The 22,520-nt window shown below is 39.5% G+C and overlaps 2 protein-coding genes across 2 annotated transcripts; one reads left to right on the top strand and one right to left on the bottom strand.

Annotated features, from left to right (window-relative positions):
* Positions 1 to 5,605: 5,605 nt before the first annotated feature.
* On the bottom strand, positions 5,606 to 15,647 carry PNN (pinin, desmosome associated protein). The gene is made up of 9 exons (XM_082283763.1): positions 15,492 to 15,647; positions 15,128 to 15,199; positions 14,388 to 14,456; positions 13,214 to 13,286; positions 13,036 to 13,130; positions 11,009 to 11,090; positions 9,232 to 9,387; positions 9,011 to 9,149; positions 5,606 to 7,996 (listed from the first exon to the last, which is right to left on the bottom strand). The coding sequence occupies exons 1-9, from the start codon at positions 15,602 to 15,604 to the stop codon at positions 6,711 to 6,713; spliced, it is 2,085 nt and encodes a 694-aa protein (XP_082139889.1). The 5' UTR covers positions 15,605 to 15,647; the 3' UTR covers positions 5,606 to 6,710.
* An 820-nt stretch (positions 15,648 to 16,467) lies between these two features.
* On the top strand, positions 16,468 to 21,631 carry TRAPPC6B (trafficking protein particle complex subunit 6B). The gene is made up of 6 exons (XM_082283001.1): positions 16,468 to 16,641; positions 16,724 to 16,791; positions 17,850 to 17,967; positions 19,442 to 19,525; positions 20,566 to 20,659; positions 21,435 to 21,631. Exons 1-6 carry the CDS (start codon positions 16,561 to 16,563, stop codon positions 21,464 to 21,466), a joined length of 477 nt encoding a protein of 158 aa, XP_082139127.1. The 5' UTR covers positions 16,468 to 16,560; the 3' UTR covers positions 21,467 to 21,631.
* Positions 21,632 to 22,520: the final 889 nt, after the last annotated feature.

The following is a 22,520-nucleotide window of genomic DNA, read 5'->3' as shown; positions in this document are numbered from 1 at the left end:
CTGTTTATCAACAGCAATTCCAAGTCTGTGTTTCTGTTGTTTCAATACACCAAACTATGTGTGCTATGTGTGAATCTGGGACAGTGAAGGTTCTTACTGAGCACAGCTTGACCTGTAGTTTTGGATTGGTAAATTGCACTATTTGTGAATCTGTGGTTGTGAAAGTTCTTATTGAACACAACCAGACCTATAGTGCCAAATTGATTATAGTCATAAATCAAGCCCAGCCACATTCAGACCCTGTGATCTCTAAGGACCAGCTGGAAGGGATGGGATGTTATTTTCTGTCAAATTGATAGATGAACTATCAATTTTATGCTTATATTGATTTGCATTAATGCTAACATAGCTACTGAGTTTTCCAGCTTTTTTTTTTTGTTGTCTCTTTAATAAACTATTTTTTTCTGCGCACTGATATGTTTTAGATAATTTACAGCTGGTCATTGGGAACTTAGACCAGAAATTTTTTCCACATATTATTTTGGAGCTCTCTCATGCACTAGATCTAAGTACAATCTATCCTTTAGTGTGGGGAATGCTTACTTGGCTCCAATGTCTTAAATGTGCCTGGCAGTTTTCAGGCTTGTAAGACAACTAGAAAATCCATATGCTATCTCTGCATCATATATCACAGAGCAGTATAGCAAAGCTAAGCAAATGACATGCCCTGCTTTTTAAAGGATATCCTGTTTCTTAGCAACCTATTATCCAATATGTAGTTATAAATAATTTTTTCTCAAATATGTTATGCTTTGAAGTAGTAAAGTTATGCAGGGAGATGTACAATAGTTATACAGGCATGAAATTGTGCTATAAATGAAAACCTGCAGAGAATCAGAATACCAGCTTGGGAGGGGACCTTAAAGTTCATCTGGTCCAACTTTTCTTGGTAAAAGTATAGTCTAGACAAAATGGTCCACATGAATCTTAGAAGCAAGTCAAAACATTTGGGCATCCGCCACTTTATGTGGAGATTGTTCCAATGGCCAATTGCTCTCATTGTGAAATATTTTCCTCTTCTGTCTAATCAGAATCTCCTCTGGATTTACTTGTACTCACCATCTTTTACATGTGACTATTTGTAAAACAAAGTCTCCATCTTCTGTGTTTGCATTAGAAGCAGGCTTTGCTTCAAAGGTTTCACATCATTGTCCCACACTTCTTTGGTGACCTAAATGCAGTATATCTTACTAACCTATAAAAAAAGCTTCACTTTTCCTTTCCCACTGTCCTGCGTGAGGGAGCCTCTTCTCCCTGCCTTCTTGATAGCACCCCAAGAATCTGCATTCCTTCCCAACCTGATCTTTGCAGTCATATGGTTCCTAGTAAGCCTGCCCCTCCTTCAGTCCTGAGTATGACTCATGCAGAAGTCACTGTATTCTCTTTCCACAAACCTAAGCTGTATCCTACGTGCAGCATAGTTTCCCCTTCTTTCTGCTCCACAACTCAAACCTACCAGACACTGGTGCTTAGCCTGACCTACAGCACCAGCAAAGAAAGTGCACAAAGTGCGCCAGGGTCACCTTAGCCAGCAGTGGCCTGCAAACAAAAACTTCACAGAGACGACACGTCCCCCAGTTGCAATCTAATGCTTTGGCCCCTTCCTTTGCCACATGACCTGATAGTCAGGCAGCCTATCCTATGACCTGTTACACCAGCTGTCTCTGCTGTTAGGTAATCCACTGCAGAGCACCAAGGAATACACTACAGATCGGCACCCCCTGTCACTCCTGACTAACGCTGCCCCATTTTTTTTTCATTCCCAAGTCTCTACAAAACAGATTGGTGAGAAGGAATATGCAGGTAATTTATATCAGAAGGACACTCTATATACTAAATGTTGTACAAAATGAAAAAAGAAAAGAAAAATAAAGGAAAAAAAGGACATTTTTATCCAACTATTTAGAAGCTTCACAGTGTTGCACACCAACCACAGAAATGAGACAAAACCCAACAATGGGCCTATAAAGGTTAACAGTCCCTTTTTGAGCCTGGCAACATGGAGCCCATTCACCTAAAAATGAAAAAGTGAGCTATTCTGACATCTAAGTTTATGTACTGACGTAGGTTTGTGGGGGAGAACAATCACACCCACATCTTGATATCTGTACATTATTACTTGTATTTCTGAAAATAGCTCTGAAAATGGCTCTGACTTCAGTTTCATATAGATACCAAACAGTCCAAGTCTTTACATGTAGGTAAAATAAATATCTCAGTTACTCAGTTGAAACTGCATTTGAAATTTTCAAGTTATTCTGGGCACTGCTCATTGTGTTGCTTAGTCTCAACAAGCATTCTTCAAGGCTTAAGTGCTGACAAACACTGCTCTGATCTCTGTTCTATGTTATTTGTTCCTCCAGTAACTTCAATAATAAATCATATTCATACCAAATACTCTTTTCCTTTGGGTGCAAATCCTATACATAGGATATGCTATACAAGCATAACTTCTAATCACCTTTGAACTGAAGTCAAAGATTCATGGAGTTTATTATAGCTAGATTCCAAAGGACGAAGTTGAAAGCTTTATAGCAGATAGAGTGACACTTCAGTTAATTTCTGTTCTGCAGAACTGAAGCAATGAATGTGACTACTACAAAGACAAACAATAATGAAAAAGATCTATTTCCAGTAACTTTCATTAGAATGAAGCTATTTTTATTTGAATGACACCTTAGGAACTGTGACTACTGAAGTAGAAAGGCAGACATCTCTTAAAGCATACTAGAATTCAAAGAAGGATCAGAATTAATTGAATCAATTGAGTAGTAATTCAAATAATCTGAGTAGCATGGCACACTGGATGGCTCTTTTAAGACATGGCTTTGTAGAAGTGAAGATGTTGCATTTCCTAGACCATTCAGTATCTGCATTAATAACAAAGATCAAAGCAAATCAGAAACTGGTAAAAGTTCTCCTCATATCTATTTCATAGCAAGAACAGAACACTTTTGACCATACTCTTTTGAAAGCACCAAAGGGCATCACACAGAACGTAGAGTTTTACAGTGCAGAATATTGCACAATATGTGGAAGAATATAGTCCCTGACAAAAGCACTTTTAGCAATACAGTTCTCTTGACTTTGGATGTTTGGATGAAAATACAGATCAGCTTTTACACTGAATCAAATGTCATGCCAGGAAAATATTATTTTTTTAAACAAGCATCTTTTAAGAAATAAGTCAAAGGAAGAAAAGTAACACTAATTTCCTCTTCCAGTTAGACAAATCGGAGCAGGGAACAGTCATTCATCACCCAGAGGTAAACCAGCTTTTTCAACCAGGATAACAAGTAGCAAGAAAAAGCCACTATTGCTTCTCTATTACAAGAACAGTTACAAACATGACAACCGACAGTGCATTTCTAAAAAATCATGAAGTTGTGACTTTTATTACTTTGCATCTTGAGGATATATTTACAAGCTTTGTAGACCTCACATTTTGCCATATAATAGAACACTCTTACCTAATAACAACTGCCTGAACCAGGAGAAAAAACCCCCAAGACTGAAATAGCAAAACTATATCCTCCATTACACAGATGTCTCTATGTTACTAATGCAGCACTGCTGCAGCATTTGAACCCATCACAAATACACAGTCTCAGAGAAATTCTTCTTTGACTATGCAAACTCATTTTAAAGATCCTGGACATACATTAAATGAGTATGTTTACCCTGTTGTAACACAGTAATTACTATAAAATCAGCAGCTGAACCCGAATCTTATATCTGGGACCTAACCACAAGACCATTACTTTCCAGAGAAATAAAAGATGTCCCAGAAATCTATTTGTAAATTTACTGGTTTTGAAATTAACTTTGCTGGAGGAGGGTGTTCAGTTCTCCAATACCTACTGCCTGCAGAAAAATTATGTTCAGGTTTCTGCTTTCTTAAATTATACTTAAAGCTAGAAGGGACCATGTGATGGAAACACTTCAAAAGACAGGCATAGACTATACATGGTATTGTATCCATGTCACATAAAGCATCTCTACTTCATTCTTGGAAAAAGGGAAAAACTATCATTCCTTTGTCCACTTTACTTGAGTGAAAAGAGAACAAGGCATTCCTCCTTTGATCCCCACTCACCATTGTGGGGAAGGGACAAAAGAAAATGTTTCAATCATTTCCTACTCCTATGCAATCTGCACTAAATGCTCAGAAGATACAAACTGTTCCATCAAATTTAGTCTTGAAGTTGTCAGCTATTTTCATGGTCTCATTCCTATCCACAGGTCTGATATTGTTTCAGGATAAGAGGAGGAAATTTTGAAGGAAAATATAACAATTACTAAAAGCACTACTGCTTTATGGTGCTAATAGTACACTACTGTCTTGCACTATTTCTGTAGAGGAATATTGGTTGGACTATCTAGCTTTTTGAAAACCTCAGTCTTACAAAGTTATCACACGCTGATGTTTATGTTACACTGAGCTGCTTAGATCTAGGAATGCTAACAATTAATGGCACTGCTTAACCATGGCAGTAAGTTGCTTCTAACAAACATTAAACTATCAATTACATCACCAGCTTTGTATTCAGCAACAAAGCCCCTGTATTTTCACAGTAAAAAAATACCTTGCTGCCGGGAATATAATCTGAAACAACGTAATCGACCCAGTCCCTGGTTCAGCTACCAGGACCCACCATCCTGTTGTTTTCATAAACCCTGTTAACATGTTGCTCTGAAAGCAGTCAGAAGCTTTGCACACTGACTCCACTATCAGCCATTTAAACCTGTGCAGTAAATGCACTGCAGCAGTGAATCACACAAGCTCAAAATAAGAAACATTAGAACTACTCAACATTTAATTGACAAAACTAAAATGGCTTCCAAAGGCACTTTGAAACCTGAAATTACTCAAAACGTGTAAACCAATAACATTGACTCAGTTATTCAGTATTAAAGGTTATTTTTAAAACATTGTTTAACATCTTCAATAAGGCATTTGAACTTTCGTTTGTCCTTCAAAAAAGACGGCACATTAAACCACGTTCTCTGAAGGGAAGGAAACATTGTTGGAAACTCCTGACAATAAAAATTACTCCATTGTAGAGGGAGGGGCAGATAGGATATTGAAGTAGCAAATGGACTTAAGAACCTGAACTCCTTGAGAAAGGGGGGGGTCTGCATTTCCCACTGTCTATTTGTGCTGCACTCTATCCCCTACTAGACACATTTCTTGAAGTCATGACATTCAGCATTTCAGAACACATAAATCTGTCACTGCTCTTGAGTTCAGATGAAAACTGACACACTCCAAGCTAGAACTTGGCAACTATGTTCCAGAAAAATGGGGTGTATATGGCATTTCATACACTAAACCAAGCTTACGTGTCCTTCCACACTGAAATCTTTCTAGGATTTCCTGGTCTGTGATTTGGCATATCACATAACAGAATTCTCTTCCTGTCAAGACAGCATGGATTACAGCACTATAGTTTCATACTCAGTTAATTGACAATTAAGGCCCTTAAGAATAATTTTGGATACAGAGCTTGTAAGGTACAGCCACCTGCAATTGCAATTCATACTTTAAATGTAGAAAGACTAGGGTAATACACCTGTTAATAGAAAAGATCATAGGCATCGAGAGTAATCTACAAAGCCACATTTATTTGCACATGTACAGAACAAAGCAACAGATGTTACTGTTTTCCATACAAAATTATATAAAAACAGTATTCACCTTCATAGATAACACTATACCACCTTAAGTTTTATTAAATACATTCAGAAAGCATTCTTGCACGCACACAACATTAGTATTAGGTAGTCCCAGGTAACTCCAACACTGCAATGTAATTATTCCTGGTGGTATGAAGGGATCAAAGATTAGTCTGCAACTAAAATAAAAATCCTGGTTGAGAAGCAAGCCACTGGCCACTTCCACTGGCCACCAAAACAAGGATCATCATTGAACAGATTAACTATATCTAGAACATTGATGTAAATACTACCAAAGCATCTGCAGAAAGCAGGTAAGAGTGGTTTTCCAGACTGATTGAGCTATCTTGGCCAGTGTTAACATTCCCATTTTATCACTGCCTGCCTACGGATAGGAAATTTTTATAAAACCGGAAGATAGACAGAATTGACTAAGAGCTTGCGGTTACAGAAGAAAACAAAAAGTATAGATTCAAATCAATTACTTTCCTTTCCTACCCAGCACTGGAGAGATTACTTGCTTTACTAGGTCTTAAAATTCCCATTCTTGCAAGGAATAGAGGGGAAAAGCAAAATTTTATATTTCCCGTAATACTGCCTTCCTACATATAATCTAAAAAGGGGAATTTAATTGTCAACAGGACATCTCAAACAATTTATTTAAAATGCACATTTATTTCTACAAAAAAAAAAAGTGTATGATACAGAAGAAATGATCACATCTACTTTAAAGGTTTACCTATTAAAATATACAGAGGATCTTAATGAGTACAGGATATTTAAAAAAAAGATGCAAAGGAGTGTTAATCTTTTATTTTTACATTTTCAGGAACTTCACATAATTTTGGTAAGTAACCTTTTACAAAATTATGTAAAAAGTACAAGAATGCCTGGTAAACAGTCTGCATTTTTCCAAAAGATTTTTTACAGCATGCAATTCTTAAGGCAGCCTTCTCTTCCTCCTTACAAGGAATCCTTTCACTCAAATAATCTTCTGCTGCAAAGATTAGGCTAAGGAAGCTTGGTCTCTTCTGTTAACGCCTTTTGTCTTTCCTGTCTGATTTACGGTCTCTTTCACTCCGTGAAGTTCTCTTGCCTGACCGACTACTTTCTGATATAGATCTCTTTCTGTCAGACCTCAAACTTTTATCCTTTGAGCTTTTGGTATCTCTGCTACCACCTTTTGAGGACTTGTGACTTCTGTCTACTCCTGAAGCATCCCTTCGCTTCCTGTCTGTGCTCCTTCTGCGTTTTCTATCTCTATTATGCCCTCTTCCTCGGCTTCGACTTCTACTTTCACTACTGCTAGAGCTACTGCTGCTACTGTCCCTGCTGGTACTTCCACTTGTAGTGCTGCTGCTGGTGGAACTGCTCCGACTGGTACTGCTGCCAGTACTGGAACTACTTGCACTGGTAGTACTGCTTGAAGTACTACTGCTACTACTGCTGCTGCTACGGTTATGACCAGTTTTGTTTCCTGCCCTACCCCTGCTTCTACTCCTAGTCTTACTCTTGCTTTCTGCACTTGGTGCCTGATTCTGCTCTGCCTGGGCTTCAACCACCTTTACAGATAGCACTGCATTTTCATCCTTGTCTGCCTGGGGCTCTGTATCCTGAGTGGACTGAGACAACTGAGGTGACTGTGCTAGTGGCACAGACTGTGGCTGAGATAGAACCTCAGCCACAGATTCTGTCTGAGCTTCAGGTGTTTTCTCCTGTGTTTCTTCAAGTTCAGCTTTATTTTCTATTTTGATACCTTTCTCCTTCTTGGGAGAAGGAACATTACACACTTTTTCTGGCTGAACATCACACTCTGTTTCTGGTTCTATTTCTCTGCCATTTTCATTTTCTATACGTTCTACACTACCTGCCTCATTCATTTCAGCCACATCCTGCTCATTATCCACTGGCTGAACATTTTCACTTTCTTCTTTTACAACTGTGACCTCCTCATGCTGACCATCCTGTTGCTTGTCATTCTCCCTCACCTCAGTAGGCTCTTCTACTTTCATCTCCACATCATGTTTCTGTTCATCCTCTTCCTGTTCTTTTTCTGCATCACTATGCCCTGAACCTGAACCTATTTTTCCCTTTTCCTCCCCTACCTCCTCCATTTCTACATCATTGTGCTGATTACCTGTCTCCATCTCTTCCACCTGCTGAGCCACCTTACCCTCTTCCTGCTCCTTGTTCTGTTCTTCCTTCTTTTCTTCATTCTGCACCTCCTGATGTTCTTTTTCCTTCACAGATTGTCTTCTGGGCCTGGCCTCCATTTTGTTAATCTGCTCTGCAAATTCATTTCTCCTGCTTTCAAAGAGCGCTAGGGAATAAATGCATAAATAATAGTTAAGATAATCTACAGACACTGAAGTCTATTTACCCTTTAACTATGAGCTAATAAATTATCCAATTGTTCAACTTATAAACACTGCATCCTTACTCTTTCTGAAGTAGCAAGCCATTCATGCATAATGAAAAAGACTGCTAGTTACCATAAGAAAAAGCAAAGGGGAGAGTAAGCTCAGCTGAGTATTAGAACAGTAAAGCCCTAAATCTAAGCTAACAAGAAGTTTTTGACTTCATTAAAATCAAACCAACCAACAGTATATCAAAGTAATACCTTCATTTCCTGGTATTTATCTATTAAGGTTATACTTCCTAAGGTAAACAAAAGACAGTAAAAATAAGCAAAAAGCTGGTTAGGTATTAAGAAAGCTTAATTACTGTAGGCTATCCAGACAGGTGAGCTACCTTCTCTTATCCCCCAACCCCACAAAATGAAGAAAAGCTCCTAAGAAAAAAAACAAACCAATACATTCTTAGTTTAATAAAAAAAGAACAGTAAGACTACCATCAATCGGAGTATTTTAAATTGTTTTCCAAAAGAAAAATATAGTCATCCTGTGAAACAGAAATGAACACACATTGAGGTAAAAAAAATCATCATTAAGTTCTAATGCTATGCTTAAGAAAATATTTCTCAAATGCTTTGTAAACACCTGCATTTCCTTGGGTCTTCAAAGAATCTGCCCCTTCAAATAAGTTGCTGCACTTGGATACATTTGGGTACTAAATAATATAAAGGACTGTTTTAAACACATAGCTCTGAAATTATGCATACATATCTTCTGACTTCTTGTGAGAGAATCAAATCTCATTCAATATAAAAATAAGTCACTGAAAGAGTAACGTCCACTTATGATGAACACCCATGTAAGAATATAGTTCGTCCTAAGCATGAAATTCATGCATTTAAGCAGCGACTTAAAAGAAATTTGTACACCAAACAAAGGGAGGCAAGAACAAGGGCCTCTGTATCACAAAGACCACTTACCATTCATCTTTTTCTGTGACTCTTCCATCAGCTTCTGCGTAGCAGGACACATTCTGCCAGGTATGTAGAATAAATGAGGTTTTGTCTTTGTTCTTATGTATTTAATTATTTTAGCATTATGTTCATTCCATTCTTCTTGCTGAGAAATGAAAGAAAATAACCCTGAGATACACAAGAATAGTTTAAACATGAGAAAGATCAAGAACAAAACAAAAACTCACCAACTGAGCAAGCTCAACCTTTTGCTCCAATAACCGCAGCTCTGTCTGTTTAGCACGTCTTTCTTCAAACAGTTCTCGCCTCTCATTTTCAACTTGCTTTCTCTCCTCCTCTGCCTGCACTTCAAGTTTTTGTTCAATTTCTTGTCGTCTCTTTTGCTAAAATAAATGAAGTAGCATCTTAATTTTTTTCTACATCAAGAGAAAGTGTTCTAGTTCAAGCCACTTAAAAATTTTGAATTATTTACACCATTAAAGGCATTCCTAAAAACACATTAGGAAATACCTCCTAAACTACAGGTAATGGAAGAAAAGAGTGTCATTGCTTGCTGGCACCTAATTTTTTGTTAGTTTAACTATATAGTTATGAGGCCCTGTGAAATTTCTGTCTGCTTTATTATCTTCCAGTCTGGATTTAAATTTTCAGTATAAGCTTTAACAAGTTAAGTTTTTTCCCCCAACGGCAGAAAAATAAAAGAAATGTATTTGAGGTATTAGGGAAATCAAGTAAATTTCTCACTTGAGAGAGAAAAAAGTCAACTCCTCCAGAAACAAATGAAGGACTGCTGACTGGTGTTTGTACCAACAAAAATTAGATTGTGAATACTTCCAGTATATTAATTGCTAATTAGATATATTACTACAATCCAGGAATGCCCTGTTTGTATGTCCTAGACTGCCATGTGCTCAGATTGTACAACAGTTGTCAATAAAAAAATAGAATTTACTGCCAGGACAACAAAATGTCTATGTCATAAAACTCCTCAGGCCCCTACTTTGATTTATAGCAAGTTTATATGTATGAAGAAGGAAATCTCTATATGGATTCTCAGAACAATTTTGCAAGGAGCAGTAACTCCGCAAAGTCTCTTTGTGCAAACACATACTACTATAAATTAGCCAGGGACTCCATGTTTCTAGACCATCCTGATAAATAGTTTTTTGTTCTAAAGCAAGCAGGCAAAAGTGAACTTTGGTCTTATGTACTGCATGACAAGTTGGCTAAACCACTCAAATACCGAATCTGAAAGTAATCAATACCAGCACTGTGAGTCAGCTCTGTTGACACTATACAGAAAGGCTTTAAATATTTCTATCTGCTTCAACTGGAAGGCTGAAATTACAACTTTCAAACACTGTTTTTAATCTAAAGGTTATTAGTATTAACTAAATAATCCATTTAGAGCAACAGTAAACAAATACCATAGCCTTCACAAATTAAAAGGGTATACTAGGAATAAAGTTACCACCATCCCATATACAAGTTTTTTTAAGTAATCACTACTAAGCTATGCAAAGCCTTTGCTTCAGTACAGTCACACACTCATTTATTAAAATCAGAAATTCTGGTTATCTGTACTGGAAGGGGAAAGGCATTTTTACACAGATAGCATAACCAACCATAGATTTCTGTATATTTGGTTGTAATTTAAACATCTGGAACACACCAGGATAGGCACTGCTTCAACAATACTGCATCACTATTATTTCCAGAAATAGCCTGTCACCTCTTAAATAGTTACCTGATTAAATTCCATTTAACATTGCCTTTTTGCTTCTACAAAGATCAGAAATAATGTTACAAAGTCACTGTAAGAACTCCTTTCTTGCCTCCCACCCCCATTGCCCTGCACTGAGATAAACAAAAACCTACATGCACTCTCACCAATCTGCTGCATCTACAACTTACACTGTAGGGAATCTTCATTCTTACTTGAAACAGTTTAACCACACAATTTTGCTTTATTATTTACAATCTCATAGAATTTAAAATAAGTACCCTCTCAGTAGCAATAGCAACTGTGGACTCCTGTTTAAATTTCTGAAGAGTGCCCATCAACAAGCCAAATATACGTCGATTCCTGGAAAAAAAAATACAACAAAAAGAAATTTGAGATTCAATTCAACTACTAAGTTTTTTATTTGCATAAACAATCAGAGAAACTTTCCACTGTTGTAGTGAGCATTCCACCTTATTTTTAAAGGCTCAGTAATATCCAAGGCCATTAGCAACAGAAGACATACTGACTGTGCCAACAGTCCAGGATATAATTTACAGTGACATATCATTTTGCTTACAAGTAAGACACAGCTCTTATCCATAACACAGAACAGCTAGCACTGGCAAAATTAGAAGCCTGCACATTTCTCATCTGGAAATAGTAACACTAAGGAAATATTTTAAAAAATCTTAAAGCAGAGAGTACTGAAGAAAAAAGTCAAGTAAATACAGTGTGAGCTATCAGTAAGGCAGCAAACTGGGTTTTCTGAAAAGTGTACACTTCCCTCTCCACAATCTGCTTAGACTATTAAGGAGAAATGGAGCCACAGGGGAGTGAAAGCTTATCCATCACGGTTGCCCAACAGTGGGACACTGCACTGTGGGATGAAACCAGAACTACTCTCATCCAATTAGGTGTTGTTTTGAGAAAAGTAAGTAAAATTCTTCAATAAATTCCCTTCTTCGGAGCAAGAACTAGTTTCTTGACTTTCACCTTTTCTTTCTTTTCATTCAATCCCAAATTAAGTCTTTACAACAAGAGGCAGACTCTCTTACTAGCCTTGAACTTTTACTGGATTAAGAGAGAAAGGAAATGCTACTGTCTTCCCAAAGTACTACTCTATGACAGTGGCACAAACCACACATGGAAAGATAAAAGTATATTAAATACTAGAAACAGGAACACAATTTTGAAAGCCAGAGATCACTGAAAGTGCACTTGTGTACGAATGACATCCCAGAAGACACTGAGCAAAATCAGTTCAGTGGATGTTGTCCTCTTAAAGAACCTCCTTCCACCACAGGTCACAGAGACAAATACTGGTTTTCTCATCTCCCTAGAGACTACTGAACCAAAAAGCAGTAAAACTACAATCCTGAAGGAACAAATGTGTAGTGCCTGAAGCTCTATGAAGTTCATTAAGAATTCTGGAAGTCTCCTTGTGAGGGAAGCGATTAGAACCAAGGAATGGAAGCAAGAGCAGACTGTAAGTGAGGTTATAACTAAAAGAAGCAAGCAAAGTGCCAGTTTTCTGTGCCAGTTGATCTGTGGGGACTTATAAGAGAAGCTTTCTATAGTTCCTTATTCCAGTTCTCATTCTTCTGTTTATTTGAGGTATAATTATTATTGCACCAAGTGACTTGCAGTCTGAAGTGAATGGAGTCCAAGAGGTCAAACACAGTTGCAAATTCGATTTTCCAACACCTCTTACCAATAGAGCTGCATTTCAGCTAGAATTTTAATGAGCGACCCCTGAGACAAATAAAGTACAGGAAAAAGGAGATATACATGGGAGGAATCTAAAAAGCAGCAAGCAAAATGAAGGTAAGGCTGTACACACAACATGAAGTCAAAGTAGTAAGAGAAAAGAAACATGATGGAACTATTGTGCTTAAAAAAAAGAGGCAGAGGGAGTGAGGAACCATACCCAAACCCCTCCTTCAACCAACAAAAGAAATGATGAGCCAAGACAGCTGTAATAATCCAAGACATTAAGCTACCAATGAAGCTACAGATATTTCTGTCTTACGCCAAAGATGTTAAAACAGCACTAGCAAACCTGCTCCTGTAGGCGGCCCGAGAGGTAGAATCCCTGTCAGTTATGTGAAGAGAACAATGCACATGTTGCTGCTTGTGAAGTATTTTGAGAGAGTATTTTTTAAATTAAGTTTTATACCATTATGATAACTCTTCAACATAATCTTTAATACACAACAACCTGTGTGCAATACTTTTTAAATCTAAAGCTACTTCCTATGGTAGAACTCCAAAGTATCACATTAGTGTAAAAGAGATTTCTGCATACCTTTGTTTTCCTTTCTCATCCATATTTTGGTCTTGTATAAGGTCTCGACGTGTTCGCTCTTTGGAGGTAGCAACAACAGAAGATGGCAACGCCGGCTACAACAAAGAAAAACAAACAACTTTGTTCGTCATGTTGCAGGTAGGCTGCTTCTTGCACAGCTCCATCTACTATATGTTACCTTTTTAATATCATCATCCTCTGCGTCGCTTTCTTGGCGTGATTCTCTTCTTGTCCGACGTTCTCCACCCAGCCTAAGGAACAAAGTTAATGGTCATGAGAGAACATGTATTTAGGAGAGAATCTCTTCCAGCATGAGAAAAATACAAGCATATCTAGTCAGAAGAACCAACACTTTCAGCAAAAGTCTCCCCACTGTTCCAACAACTGGTAAATAACATTTTATAGACAGAATCTACTGTTGGTGAAAACCAGTGAGACAGAACAGTTTAAATTTTAATACAACCTGCAGAGTAATAAAACCAGAAGAATCTGTGTAACTACCTATTTGACTTTTTAAAATACATTTGGAATTTATTTCTTCTTTTAAATGTTTGCGCTTTTCCAGAACCTCTAAAATGGCTACTGGTATAAAGGCTCACTAGACAGATTTAAATGCATTGACATAAAAAGGCTGGTACAATTTCTTAAATGGGAAATGCTATTTAAGTTACCTACTGAATACCTACGGGAGAGAGGCAGAGGGCTTACCACTTGAGACATAGATGAACAAAGGCTTTAACAAAGAACAACTTAAAATAAATAATTTAAATAAAATAAATCCTACAATAAATAATTTAAGTTGAAGTTATTTTCAGCCTTCATTTTCAGCTTTGTGGCACAGCACTTTCCCGTTTCCCAGCTTCATTTTTGGCTAATTCAAAAATTCCAAAGCAAGCTTTGCCCACAGCACTTAAGCTCACTATTATCAGTCACATCTGATGGATTTACATCCAGATGTGAAAGCTCAAACCCCAAGTCCATTGTCACATTGGCTGTATTCCATTTACTGAACAGGAGATCTCAATCATAATTCAATTTGTGTTCACTGCAAACAAATGCGACTACTAAGAAAAATGAAATATAGCAGATTGTATACCAAATAAAACAGAAAATTCTGAGTATCTTTGTATTGCTATTATCTTTTTATTATTGCTACCATCTTTATATCACTCTAAGGTATGAAGAAGATTTCACCACAGTCATTTGTTATCTCCCAAATTATTTGCAACAAGTTTTGAATATGAAATCTCTGAAGAAGACAGTGAAAGTCACCAGTTATTAGCAGTTACTGGTTTACTGTTACAAATTTTCATTCGGAAAAGCAAGTTTGCTTCATCAATTTTTGTACTCACCTACTGGATGCACCTTCAAGATCCCTCTGTTTGGCTGGGGGTCCTCCTCCACTATCTGAGAATCCACGCCTAAAAAGAAAGTGCTTGTGGTCTTAGAACAAATGTAGGTTAGTCCCTGGCCCACCTTAAGTCTGCACAACTGAACTATAATTTGGCTTTATGGTCATGATTAAACATAAATTTTACTCAGCTCTATCACCATTTACTGTTAGTACTGCAGAGAAGTATTTAAACATATTGCTTGTGAACCGACTAATTTCACCTTGAATTTCTGCACTTACTTAACTCAGTAGCTACAGTGAAACAAGGATCCCATTATATTCAAATGATCTCATCTACAGTTATTTTCAAGACGTGGTTTTATCTACATGTATTTTAAAATCCCTCCTGGAGCACCTACTCGTTTCATAATCACCAAGAGACTGATCTTCACCGATTTCAAAGACAAGGTCCCAGCCACCACACAATATCTCCCTTCATTTTAACGGTACCCCTTAATTTTCAGCCTAACAGCTGTGAAGGCCGGGGAAAGCCACCCATTTAAACTTGTTGCAACTCAGAATGAAAAGCCACTTTAAATTTAACCCCCAAAGCCCTGTAGGGCAGCTCTGATGCTCATTCAAACAGCACCGCAGCGAGAAGGGGAGGCAAACGAGAAACACGACACCGAGCGCAATAGCACGAACCACTACCAGAGGAAGGATGGATGAAACTTTACGGCCCGTTCTGCGCCTTCTTACCTTAGCAATAAACTCCCGCGCCCTCTACCTCCACCGGGGCCTGTGAGGGCTAACAGCCTGTTTTGAGGGGGCCTGAAAGAGACGGAAGGAGCTGTTAGTGGCGCCTGCCCGGCCCCCGGGGCTTTGCTGCCCGCCCGGCCCGACATGCCCGTGGCCCTTCCGCCCCGCGCTCCGCGACCGTGCGCCCCGCCACAGGCAGAGCTCCCCCATCGCCGCGCCAGCGGAGCGGGGACGGCCCGCAGAGGGACGCGGGGACCCGCGGCAGGCTCTGCGCCGCCCGCCCTGCAGGCCCGACGCGCGCCCCCTCCCCCCGGCCGGCCCTTCCTTCGCGGGACAGCGGCGCGCCTGGCGCTCCCCGCCTCACCTCACATCATTGGGGTCCCGGCCCGTGAGCTTGCGGATATTCTCGTCCACGTGCTTGAGGCTTTCCTTGGCTTTCTCCAGCTGCTCCTGCAGCGCGCGCACCGCCACCGCCATCCCGCTCGCCGCGCGGCCTGGCCGGGCCCTGCGCGAGGCACCGCTGGGAAACGGGGGGGTCAGGCCCCGCCCACTCCGGTGGCCGCGGGCCGGGACGGCGCAGCCAATCGCAGCCTGGCGGCCCCCTCTGGCCGCCAATCATCGGGCACGAGAGGACAGGGCACGCCCCCCGGAGGATCGCCAAGAGAGCTCACCAATCACAGGGCCCAGAGGCAGACTGGCATCCCGGCCGCCCAACTAGAGGAAGGCTCTGCCGACGAATCAATGAAAGGGGCCGCCGGAGTGACATGACACAGAGTTAATAAGAACTTAAACGTCATTTCCTCGTAGCCTAATCAGAAAGCCGTTTGTTCCCACCCACCTGGGACCCATCCTGCTTTCCCACTCTCAATGGGGCCGAGGAGCCGGCACGCTCGGGCCTCGGGCGGGGGCCAATCACCGCTGCGCTACCAGAAGGGGCCGTGCTCGGCGAGCCAATAGGCGGGGGCGTTACTTGACGCTGGCTGGGGTGGCGGTTCTGCCCTCGCATCCTGCCCGGAGCGGCGTGGCAGGGAAGCTCCGTACTGCGCGTTATTCATGGCGCCCGGGGCGGTGGCGAGGCTTTAAACCACGCTCTTGCGCCGCAGTAGCGGGTGCCGCTCTGTGGCTCCCTGCGGCGGGCAGGGGAAGGCACGGGTGCTCTTGAAGGCAGTGACACACGCTCCAGCAGTAGGGTGGGCGGGGCAGCTCCGCAGGAGGGGCGCGTTTGATCCCCGGCTCTGGCCCTCGCTCAGGACGCTGGGCTGGCTGCGCCACCCAGCTCCGCGGACTCTGCAGAGCCTTAACGCGCGAGCCCCTTTCCCAGCACGTCCCCGGCAGGGGAGAACCGGCCCGGCCGGCATTGCTGAGCAGCCGCGCCTCGGCCGGGAGCTTCCGCGGGTGTCTGGTCCCGCCCGGAAGGGGCGGCGGCCCCGGCGATGGCGGACGAGGCGCTGTTCCTGCTGCTGCACAGCGAGATGGTGGCGGGGCTGTACCGCGCCGCAGAGCAGGGCGAAGGGGTGAGTGGGGCCGGGGCCGCCCCGGGGCCTCCCGGCAGCGGCCGGGGCTGACGCTGCTGCGGCCGCGCCTTATGTCTTGCAGGAGAACGGGCGCTGCACCACCAAGCTGGAGAGCATGGGCTTCCGCGTCGGGCAGGGGCTCATCGAGAGGTGAGTCCCCGCCGGGCCCTGGCAGCGCCCCCGTCCCGCTCCCGCAGCTGGCGGGCGCTGCTCGTTCTCGGGGCTTTCACCTCGCCGGTAAAGCAGACCTGCCCGGGCAAAGTGTGGTGCTTTGGGTGGACAGAGTGCGTTCCTCCTATCATCAGTTGTCTGGCATCTCTTTTCGTGTCTCATTCTTGTGGCGACTTGTGTTTGCGTATCACGGGACAGTTTTAGAGTGTGTTGTTTTCCTAGTGCTTCCCGTCATGAAAACCGAGTCAGGGTGTATGGTTACTTTTAATACTTAAAATTGTCTTTAATTCTGCTTTGTGTAGGCTTATGCATGTTTCTTGCTTCTGGTACATTTTATGACTTTATTCTCTTTCTGATTTACTACTTAAGCATAATTTTATGATTGGCTGTTACTCCGTTTCGGTTTTGTGAAGTGCTCTCAGTCCTTGCAACGTCGCGACTGAGCAGCTCGGGCCCTTTGGGGACCCGCGATGCAACTCCAGCGCCCTCGTTCCGAGGTCGTGTGGAAACTTGAGCTTCTGAAGTCATCCTTCTGTTGAGCAAAAATATAAAGACCCTCAAGGGGGATAAAGGGAGAGAAATCTGAAATAACCAAGAGAAAAGGATCCCTTCTGAAAAATGGGAACAAGTTTTACATGTTCGTTCCTATGTTAGAGCTCTTTTGCATATTTGAAGGACTCCTTCCAAGGAGCAGTATAGGCGTGAGCATTTTGTTTATCTTCTATTTAGATATTTTGTTGAAGATAAAACTGATGGAGCACTTTGCACCTTTCTGTATGTCAATTGTGTTTAATAATCATGGAATTAAAACAATTTATTCTGCTATCATACTGCAGGTACTAAGATAATACCGTGTTGCTCTTAAGTTAAAATACTTGATGAATGCACAGGGAAGCTAGAATGATACTGTATGATGGTTGGAAAACTAATTTCTATAATAACCTCAAAAATTATGTTGTACAGTACCATTTAAAAAATTATTTCTCTGTTTAATTGGTCAGGTTATGTTATTGATATATTTCTCACTTATCTCTTAGGTTTACAAAAGACACTGCCAGGTTCAAGGATGAATTAGATATTATGAAGTTCATTTGCAAAGATTTTTGGACAACTGTATTCAAAAAACAAATAGATAACCTAAGGACTAATCACCAGGTATTGATGATGCAGAATAATATTTAACTTAGAAGATCGGTGAGAGTTTTGAGTTGCTAGTGCATTTTTTGTTTTTCTTGGTCTAGAATAACTAGATAAGAAACCCAAAATATTTCATATTTGTTTTGTTTAAAAAGTGTGGTTTTCAATATTGATATTATCATGTAGCTTTAGAATACAATTTAGTAATTGCCTGCGATGTCTTTATTGCCACCCTGTTTGAAAAGACTAAATGCTTTGAATTTCATATGCACTGTTGCAGAGTTACAGAAAGGACAGGAATGATTACAGTTGATTAACATTTAAACAAGAACTTTTTAGTCTATCTCCTAATAAATGTTACTAAAAAACTGGTGAAAAAGTGATGTTACTGTCTTAACATCGAAAAAGAATGGCTGCCATGATTTTTTTACTTTGAAGAATAGTAAGAGTTTTCAGCAGTTGAGACAGTTGTACTCTATTGAAAATACTTGTATTAAGAAACAGCTGAGAAACTTCTCAAATTTGCTTGTTGGTGACATTGCGCTGTATCCATGTGCTTTCCTATATCAACAGCCACAGTTCTTAAAGCCAGATCAAAATAACTTAAGGAGCCATTTTACTAGAGTAAAAAATCTTTTTCCTATTGAATGACTTGGTTTTCTTATGGCCATTTTCGTCGTGTCAAATTAGGAAGAAGAGAATTTGTACAAGGATTGTGCCAAATAAAATATTTTTATTTTTATTTTTATATTTTTCAATGACTTGTTTATCAAGTAATAATAGTTACCTTAGAAATCTGGAGTTTTGATTCAAAGAAAGCTGCAGTGTTGAGCTTAAGGTCTTAATTGTATATACAGCCTTAATTTAAGTTCAAGGCTTACGAAATTCCAAAGTAGCACAGTCAGTAGCAGGGAAATTACAATGGCAGGTGTAGATAAAGCTATACTGTATTTATACTTAATTTATTAAGATGTATATTGTTGCACAAAATTGTATTGTAGAAAAAGCCAGACTTTTACTTTGATTGTCTGCTGGGTGTTGTTGCCTGTACTGCTATTAAGAAAAATAATTCCCACTGAATTTCAGAATCAGAATAGAGGCTTGCAAAACCCTATGAAGATTGAGATTTGAATGTAAAAATCAGTATGCATTTGATATATTACTAAAGACTTTCTAGTATGGAACTATTTTTTCTGATCACCAGAAGGACTCTTCAAAGAAGAAATGTGCATTAACATTTTTTAGGGTTAACTGATCATATTATCATCTAGGGGTTTTTTTGTATACTCACAGTCACGTATATTTTCTTTTGATATTTCTTGTAAGTAAAGAATCAAATTTAAACTTAAATTACATATGCCTTAATCTAAAATTTTGGTTTTCAGCATGAGATCGTTATATATTTTATCTACAAGTCAAATCCATTCACAGAAAATGTTGATTCTATATTACTGCATGTTTAACTAAAACCCCCAATTTTTTTTTTAAACAGGGTATTTATGTCCTTCAAGACAATAAATTTCGTCTCTTGACACAAATGTCTGCAGGAAAGCAGTATTTAGAACATGCACCAAAGGTACCCTTCTATTTCATATGTGGGGGGGGTCTACCAGTTTGATTTGAATTACCTTGATCTATTAATAATAAACTTAAATTTTGTAATGTAATAGATACAAACTCTTCAAAAGGGCAGCTAAAGATAAGTCTTCAAAACCTGTGTGCTTTTTAGAAAGGCACCTTGTTTCAGAACAGTGGATTTGATTTATAGTTTGAAAAATGGTTGTGGTTGTTGTGAGACTTGCTGCTGTTACATTTGAATTACTTCACGGTAAAAGCTTGTTTGCCACTGTCACACAAATTCTTTCTCTTCGGAAAGCATGTGTTTTCAGAAACTTTGTTTAGAATTCCCAAAACACATTTGGAAGATGCTATTTGTTACCTAAAACAAGCTTCTGAGATGATGTGAATGTTCAGAAAGATAGTCCACCAATTAAAAATAGTTTTCAGTGCAGATGCTGAGTTAGGGTAATAGTTCAGGTAAGTAAAATCAGTGCCTCTACAGAACCTATCATAGAGCACTTTGGTTCAGGTGGATTAAGAAATGGGACTCAGTTCTATTTTGTGGTTTCTTAATTCTTGATCTTAGTCCTCACAATTGGTTACTGTCCTTGGGATTTTTTTTTGGTGTTTGGTGAAATGTTCCTTCTGTTTTGCAATACATATTTTAAATATCTGCGGGCCTATTTATTCTAAGGGATGGCCTGTGCAAGAATGCTGCCTTGGACTGTTTCTCCTTTGTTGACTTTAATACCAGTTGCTAATTTCAGCCAAGTCTTGGGAATAATTGTTTTAAGGATATTAAGTTCCTACAGGTTTAATGGTAATAGAAAGTGACTCAAAATAGTGCCTCTAATGAGAACTATCTTTGTAGTGAGCTCCACTCTACCAAATATTGGAGCTTTCATCTACTAGAGACCTGACAAAGTCTCTCAAGCATGGTAACAAAACCTCCTTGGTTTTCTGTTGTCCAAGTATTGTGTTCTTGAGTACTTAGTTTTAATCTTTATCAACAAGTTTCACTGTTGACACTTATTTGAAGTGCAACTTTGTATTTAGTATTTAGCATTCACCTGTGGACTAATCAGAGGAGGGCTATCAAATCTGGGAATAAAGAGTATTGTAACAGCTGAAGTTTCATCAATGCCTGCATGTAAGTATAATATATATATAATAAGTAATGAATACTTGGAATATTCAATTATTAGCTCACTTGGTAACTTTCCTGACTGAGTTGCTGTTATAAGCATTTTTCAAGGTGGGATTTGTTTGAACTTTTAGACTTCCACTTTTAAAAGGATTTAGGTTAAGTAAAAATAATCACACATTTATGCTGGACATGCATTACTGGTTTAGGTGAATAATTTGTATTACCTGCTAACAAAGCAGATAATCAAGTTCAGAGCTGAGTCCATGTGAACTTCAGGATATGGCTTGCCACTAAATCCTTTAGTATTTAGAAAACGCTGACAGAGGATAAGCCTCCATGATGTTGAGTGGAAAGCAAAACGAAAAAGTTGTATTTGGAAGCATCAAATGCATAAGGATGTGTGTCCAGAAGGTTATTTGCACAAGTGAAGATCTCTCTCTACAGGAGTCATTAAAAATGTTAATAAGTGAAGACCATTGTAACTACCTAAGCTGCTCAATTAAAAATTTTCCACAGACTACACAAATTTTGCGTTTAGCTGAAAAAACTTCTGTGACCTGGGACGTGGTTAACTTACCAAAAAAAAAAGAGAAAACCTGTTCAGTGTGGAGTTAAAATTTAAATGCTAAATTTAAATAATGGCTCAACGGCTTACAATTAAACCGTAAGATTGAAATGTTCCTTACCATTTATTTGAAAAAAATTATTACAAGAGAATAATTACTTGGAGAAATAACTCTAATGGTAATAATGTGATCTTACGCTGCTTTTCTTGCAGGTAAATTTCAGGTGATGATACAGAAGATGTAGAGCACATTCAAATCCGGGTATCTACTTTAAAAAGCCTTTGCGTGTGGATTCAGTATCTTGCCTCAGTCTTGTATATAACATGTAAATTATAGCAGTGTGCAGCACAATTCCAAAATATATAATAAATGCTCATCAAAATAACTTAACACTATGCTTGTGTCTTGGTATGAATTTTATTCTATACCAAAGTAGTAATGTCCTGTAAAAACTGTGTGCTCTGTAAGTTTTCAGCTAAACATTTCAATTACCAAGAGAGCCTGGAAGACCAGAGGTGGAGTTTGAGAACAGAGAAAAATCCTGACCAAGACTGAATTTGAATAAGAAACTAATGTGTGTTGTGTTGCCCAAAATGAATGGCCAACTGCTACCTTTCCCCATTCACTGTGAACTGGGAGGAAGCGACTGCTTTTGTATTTCTTTGATGGAGCCATTAGCACGTGAGCCAACAGCATTCATTAAAGATGTTCGGTGGAGATCTTTGTAGGAATGTAGTCTGGGGCAGTAGAAGAGAACTTGTTTTTACATAGTTTGACAGTTTCTCCTATGTCCCTAAAATTAGCTGCTGTTCCTTGTGTCAGAATGATCTTATGCCTGAGGTTGTCTGTACTGGCCGAAGAAGGAAGCTTGTTCTACCATGTTGTGCATAAACTCAATATTAATGTAATTGTTTTTAATTGCTAGCTACGGCTCACTTCTGTAATGAGTGTGTGCAGGAAGATTGTTAGGCCTCAAAGAAGCTATAAAGAATCTCCTCAGGACACTGGGATTTGCTAGATACTACTCGTTACAAGATTTGCGTAACAATACATATCTTGCTTTAGGTAAGCATGAAAGCATCTTGTTAAAACTTCTAATAAGTTTTGCCATAAGACTTTTTTGTTGGCAGGTTCAGGCCTTTTACTTATCTTCAGATGCATCATAATAGAAACTTACAGTGTTTATTCAGAAGTGTGAGAATGCCTTGTGGTAGATTGGGTTTCTGTTTTTGAGACCAGTAAAGAATGGGCTGAAAAATTAGAAAAGCTGGTTTGTTAAAATAGCACCTTTGATATAA

Source organism: Coloeus monedula (genome assembly GCF_965178545.1).
Source record: "Coloeus monedula genome assembly, chromosome: 6".
NCBI lineage: Eukaryota > Metazoa > Chordata > Aves > Passeriformes > Corvidae > Coloeus > Coloeus monedula.
The sequence above is the reverse complement of the archived record's forward strand: the minus strand, read 5'-3'. Positions and strand labels throughout refer to the sequence as shown.

Coding starts and splice junctions, on each gene's coding strand:
- TRAPPC6B (XM_082283001.1), top strand. CDS start 16,561: ATGGCGGACGAGGCGCTGTTCCTGCTGCTGCACAGCGAGATGGTGGCG. Junction 16,792..17,849: donor GGGCAGGGGCTCATCGAGAG/GTGAGTCCCCGC, acceptor CTTATCTCTTAG/GTTTACAAAAGACACTGCCA. Junction 17,968..19,441: donor ACCTAAGGACTAATCACCAG/GTATTGATGATG, acceptor TTTTTTAAACAG/GGTATTTATGTCCTTCAAGA.
- PNN (XM_082283763.1), bottom strand. CDS start 15,604: ATGGCGGTGGCGGTGCGCGCGCTGCAGGAGCAGCTGGAGAAAGCCAAG. Junction 9,388..11,008: donor TTGCTATTGCTACTGAGAGG/GTACTTATTTTA, acceptor CATTTATTTTAG/CAAAAGAGACGACAAGAAAT. Junction 9,150..9,231: donor AGGTTGAGCTTGCTCAGTTG/GTGAGTTTTTGT, acceptor TTCATTTCTCAG/CAAGAAGAATGGAATGAACA.